Source organism: Myotis brandtii, unplaced genomic scaffold (assembly GCF_000412655.1).
Source record: "Myotis brandtii unplaced genomic scaffold, ASM41265v1 scaffold2876, whole genome shotgun sequence".
Taxonomy (NCBI): Eukaryota; Metazoa; Chordata; class Mammalia; order Chiroptera; family Vespertilionidae; genus Myotis; species Myotis brandtii.
In genome coordinates, this window is record NW_005360987.1 from 40103 (window position 1) to 46149 (window position 6047).

Genomic DNA, 6047 nt, shown 5'->3' on the forward strand with positions numbered 1-6047 from the left:
CTGCTGGACCCCAAGAGTGCACAAATTCGTGCACCCTGCCTCTAGTTTAGTATAAAAGCTGAGAAGTGCGGAAGGCAGGGGAGGGTTGGGGGAGGAGTAAGAGATCAACCAAAGGACTTGTATGCATGCATGCATAACCAATGGACAAAGACACAGACACTAGTGTGCCGAAGGGTGGGGGAGGCCAGGGGAAGGTCAATGAGGGGGAAAAGGAGACATATGTACTACTATTTGTAATACTTTAAACAATAATTTAAAAAAAGCTAAGAAGTGGTGAGAAATAAGCTGGAGGGTCAGAGTGGAGCCCTGATACACCAAGGAGTCTGTTCTCAGAAGGTGGCACAAAGGTGTTCTAAATATTTTAGGCAGTGGAGTGATACCATCAGATTTCTCTTTTGAAAATCTCAAACAGTTGTATGGAGGAATCTAAGGTGAAACTGGAGACCAGGAAGGAAGCCCCTGCAATAGACTAGTAAGAAATGAAATGGTTTCCCCTTTTCCAATGCAGTTGATGCTTTTAACACACAGCACAGTCAAGGGAGTATTCAGAATCCCAGGTAGCTCCCACACACTCACTCCTATTCTGCTCAAAATAATAATAATAATAATAATAATCAAATGCAAGACAGCAAGCCACACTTAGCAGAAGTCAAGAGAACCTTTTACAAGCAATCATACTTTAGAAATGTGTCATTACAATTTGCTCTCAATTGATCAGAAACCACCAGAGATTATTGCAAACCGCCACTCCCTCAAAGGGTCAAACAAAGATATTCATCCATTGCTAAAAATTGCATCTGATATGGCCATTTTTATACCACCTAGAGACACTATCTGCTTTGTGGTTTTAAAAATTGAGATATAATTGACATGTAACATTATATTAGTTTCAAGCATATAACATAATGATTCATTATTTGTATATATTGCAAAATGATCACCACAATAAGTCTAGCTAACATCCTTTACCATAAATAGTTACAAACATTCTTCTGTGTGTCTGTGTGATGGGAACTTTTAAGATCTACTCTTTTAGTAACTTTCAAAAATGCAGTACAGTAAGTTTGTCCCTTTTGAACCCCTACCCTCCCACTTTGATTTTTATACTAAAGAAGACTGACAGTGATGACAGCCAATGGTGGTCTCTCTTGTGGTTAGGGGAATTACGGAATAGAAAGTGCAGAAAAATACTTATAACAAGGTAAAACGGAACACTGAAGATCCATGTATGCTGTTATGCTGTTCCTTGTCCCTGGTTATAGGACCCATTCCTTGGTTACAAGACCCTTAGGACTTGGAGTGAAGAGAGTCAGAGGGTAGATGGGCTCTGGATGAGTGTCTCCATGCTCCCAGCCCATTCTAAGCAGCGCTAGCATGGGTGTGCCAAATCTGAATCTCATCCTTTCAAGCTCATATGTGAAAATCCTGGTGGAATTTATCCTTCCCCCAGTATTCAATGAATAGTGTAGGTGACATGACTCAAAATTGTGTATTGCATGACCTTTGTAGTTGTGCCTTAGGGTCCTGCAATGGTTTAAGCCTTGAAATCTGCTCTTGCCTTGGGCATTTTTTAAAAATATATTTTCATTAATTTTTTACAGAGAGAAAGGGAGAGGGATAGAGAGTTAGAAACATATCGATCAGCTGCCTCCTGCACATCTCCTACTGGGGATGTGCCCGCAACCAAGATACATGCCCTTGACCAGAATTGAACCTGGGACCTTTCAGTCCACAGGCCAATGCTCTATCCACTGAGCCAAACCAGTTAGGGCTTTCCTTGTGCATTTTAACCAATCTCTTAACTTCACAGATGAAGGGTATTTGGTCAAATGACAAATGTCCAGGAAGCATCTGGCTCTATTCCTACAAGGTGTTACTGGTCCCTGGTAGATTAAACATTAAGCATTTGTGAATGTGGTTTCTTATTTGGTGAAAATATTTTCTTTTGTTTTTCGTTTTTCTTTTCCTTGAGAAGTAAACCTACATTCTACTCATCCTCCAATACTCTGTCCAGATATTTGAGATACTGTCAAATTTTCCTACCTCTGAGATCTACCTCCTTTTCTGAGTCCCAGAGAAGGCAGACAACCCAGATCAAGTTACTGAGCTTCCCCAGACCTCATGCTCCACATTTGTGTTAGAGTGAGTACAACCATTTCTTCTCTGAGGCCCAAAGTTGCTCTTAACTGTTTAGAGATAATGCTAAGCCAGAGATGAAGAAGATGTATGAGTGTTCCAGAGGATAATGGGCAAGGGTTGATCAACATTACAAAATATTGCATATAACAAATAGCAGAATAATGAATTCCTAAATTTTGTAGTTAAGGCTTTTATGCCCAGTGATTGACTTCAAAAATTTTTTAAAGTAGAAGTAATCTAGAGTCTGCCCAGTGTCTATTTCATGTTATTTTCTTTCCTCAAACATCTAGCTGATGTGTCAGCAACATGGAACCAGGAAATCAAACAAGTGTTTCAGATTTTTTACTTCTGGGATTTTCCCAAGACTTGGAGCATCAACCCATCCTGTTTGGGCTGTTCCTGTCCATGTTTGTGGTCATCATGCTCGGGAACCTGCTCATTATCTTAGCCGTCAGCTCTGACCCCCACCTCCACACGCCCATGTACTTCTTCCTCTCCAACCTGTCCTTTGTTGACATCTGTTTCACCTCCACCACCGTCCCGAAGATGCTGGTGAACATCCAGGCACACAGCAAAGCCATCACCTATGCAGGCTGCATCACCCAGATATATTTTTTCTTGGTTTTTGGAGGTATGGACACTTTTCTCCTCACTGTGATGGCTTATGACTGGTTTGTGGCCATCTGTCACCCCTTACACTACCCAGTCATCATGAACCCCCGTCTCTGTGGCCAGCTGGTTCTTGTGTCCTGGTTCATTAGCTTCACGTACTCCCTGATCCAGAGTCTGTTGATGTTGCGGCTGTCTTTCTGTACCAACTGGGCGATTTTACACTTTTACTGTGAACTTGCTCAGGCCCTCACGCTCGCCTGCTCAGACACACTCATCAATCACATCGTGCTGTATACGGTGATTGGCCTTCTGGGCATTATTCCCTTCTCAGGCATCCTTTGCTCCTATATTCAAATTGTCTCCTCAATCCTGAGAATCCCATCAGCAGGTGGGAAATATAAAGCATTTTCTACCTGTGGGTCCCACCTGTCTGTGGTTTCTTTATTCTATGGGACAGGCCTTGGTGTGTATCTCAGTTCTAATGCATCTTCCTGGAGGGGCATGATTGCCTCGGTGATGTACACTGTGGTCACCCCAATGCTGAACCCCTTCATCTATAGCCTGCGGAACAGGGACATGAAGAGGGCCCTGCAAAAAGTTCTGGGGAGAACATTCTGTGTTCAATAAATGGGAACATTCGTCTGGGGATTTTAGGCTGACAGTGGAAGCAGCAGTTGGCTAAAGAAATCCCACCTCTTAATCACATTGGATTTTGCCTCTCATCCAATTCTCTGTAAGTGACTTTGGTTACAATTGTCTTTTAAGCTCTGTCTTAACCCCTTATGGTGACTCCTCTGTTATGCTCAGTTCTACTCTCCTCATACTTTCCTTTTACTTATCCATTATTGCACCTCAGCTTGGATTTCCAGCCCTGCAGGTCGAGACCAGCCACTTCAAGAATCAACTAAGAACAGCTGAATAAGAATTACAACATAGTGCATTTTATTGAGAACCATTGTTACTTCTTACTAGAGTTACTCATTCAACAATAATTATTGAGTACTTTTGGTGTGCCATGCTGTTGTAGGTGTTGGGAATACAGCAGTGAAGAAGAAAAAAAGATTAAAACTTTGCCCTCACAGGACTTAAATCATGTCTCAGAGTTTATCATATAATGTTATATGTCCAACAGAAAATATTCCAATGGATTCATTATTTATTTGGTTATTAGTGAGGTTGAACTTTTCTCCATATGTTTGCTTAGTTCATTTTCAAAATAAGATATAAAAATGTATCAGTGAAGATTGGAAAACTATAGGACCCTGAATATTATATTTGATCAGGTGCTAGTAAGTTATTCAGTCTAGTCTAATTTTGTAGGTGAATTCACCAAGACTCAAATAGAAGAGTCCAAAGAATGACAAAATCTGGCTGAAAGGGACATATCTCTAAGTATGATTTCAGGACAGAGCACTGTATTATAATTCAGAAGAGCAATAATTGAGCCACAGAATTGCCACTCTATGTATATAATGCTGAGAGGCTTTGGGGGATATAGGGTATGTTAGGACATCTGGATCTCCTGATATGTCATGTTTATTTGCATATCTTCTTCACCATAAAGAAATTGGATGTTTTAAGTCTTTGGGTGGTGGTATTTGCTAAGGAATGCAGACAGGAAAAACAAACATAAATGTGTAAGTATTCATCTCGGTAAGATGAATCACTGCCCACTCCATGGAATCATCCACTAATGGAATCATCTTACCACCAAGTGGTGTTCTTGAGGGATATTTCCATTTCAAAGAACCATATAATTGGCTTCCAAAAAGCAGGAACAGAATCCCCATTGATCTCTAGGATTTGAGTCTGAAAACAGACTTGGGTTTGGAAATTAGAAGATGAATAAATGGTTTTCAATTGTGGTAGCTGACATGTGACTTTTTCTAACTTGCCCTTGATATTTTTGGTTCTCTCAAGTTAAGCAATATATTTGATGTCTGCTCCTCTATGATATGTTGACACCATCACAGATCCCTGTAGTTCTTGGACCCCAGTTGCCATTGTGGATTTGTTGTTCAATCATCTATCTACCTTGCCTCTCACAGTTACTGCTGCCACCTGGCAACCACTATTCTACTTTATGTCTCTATGAATCTGACTACTTTAGGTGCCTCATATAAGTGGAATTATACAGTATTTGTCCTTTCATGCCTGGCTATGTAATTGATGGCGAAGATGTTAAATGGAATGGGAAAAAGAATTATCAGGAATATTGGGAATCATATATCCCAGTTTTGCTAGGAAAGCCCCAGTTGATAACTATTTATTCAAACTCAGTACTGATGCTGTCCCATGTCAATTTCAAAATACCATGGTCTGGACAAGAAATTAAATAGACATCTCATTTTTCTCAAGGATCTGACCAAGATCATGAAGGAGCAAAAATATGGAAGAAGAGAGAAGAATCATGAGGACAGTATAGAACGAATAAATAACAAGAAAGAGAGAGCTATGATTTTTTTCTTTTTCATTTCTTTTATTTTTCCCAACAGCATTCATCCCCCATATGCACTCTATCATCTCCATCCACACCCCTCCACCCCATCATTTCCACACTGTTGTCCATGCCAATGAGTTCTCCCTCTTTTTTGCTCAACCCCCCCCCCCCCGACACACACACCGCCACTATGCCCCCCTCCCCATATCTGTCTACTTGCTCTCTATTTATAATGATAGAAACAAGACTCCTCATGGCCGAGAGTCCTGGGTAATGCTTAAGGAAAGTGAGAAGGGTATACCAATGTACTATGCATAATCCTGGAGGGGCTATGACTTAAGTAGGAGTCCAAAATAATCTCCCAATTTCATTACAGCTGTGCTAAAAGGGAAAAGTGTGTAAACAGAAAGCAAAGACTTATATAGGCACATCTTCACTGTGTGACTGCTGATTCAGAATTTATGGTTGCATATGTTTGATTTTGCTGCTTTTCCCAGTCCTATGAACAAAAATGATAGCACAAGTATTGAGATCAGCCTATTCTTTGGACCATCCTCCATAGGGCACTCTTGATGTCTCTGTTCCTCAAGCTGTAGATGAAGGGGTTCAGCATGGGGGTGATCACAGTGTACATCACTGAGGCCACCGCATCCTTCCTTGGGGAAGATGACACAGCGGAACTGAGGTACACACCAAGGCCTGTTCCATAAAATAAGCAAACAACTGACAAGTGAGAGCCGCAGGTGGAGAAGGCTTTATATTTTGAACCTGATGATGGGATTCTCAGAATGGAGGACACAATTCTATAGTAAGAGAAAAGGATCCCTGAGAGTGGGACACCACCAAAGATGGCTCC

At 41.0% G+C, this 6047-nt stretch overlaps 2 protein-coding genes across 2 annotated transcripts in view; one reads left to right on the plus strand and one right to left on the minus strand.

The window, feature by feature from the left end:
- The first annotated feature begins 2445 nt into the window (after window positions 1–2445).
- LOC102258332 (olfactory receptor 7D4) lies at window positions 2446–3378 on the plus strand. The gene has a single exon (XM_005869087.1). The coding sequence runs from the start codon at window positions 2446–2448 to the stop codon at window positions 3376–3378; it is 933 nt and encodes a 310-aa protein (XP_005869149.1).
- A 2345-nt stretch (window positions 3379–5723) lies between these two features.
- The window catches only part of LOC106726583 (olfactory receptor 18-like), an 850-nt gene continuing 526 nt past the window's right edge, over window positions 5724–6047 (minus strand). The window contains exon 2 of the mRNA XM_014541999.1: window positions 5724–6043. Within this exon, the coding sequence (XP_014397485.1) occupies window positions 5724–6043 (320 nt within the window). The remainder of the gene's footprint in view (window positions 6044–6047) is intronic.

What these genes read in the sequence shown, in the direction of transcription:
- LOC102258332 (XM_005869087.1), top strand. Translation starts at nt 2,446, where the DNA reads ATGGAACCAGGAAATCAAACAAGTGTTTCAGATTTTTTACTTCTGGGA.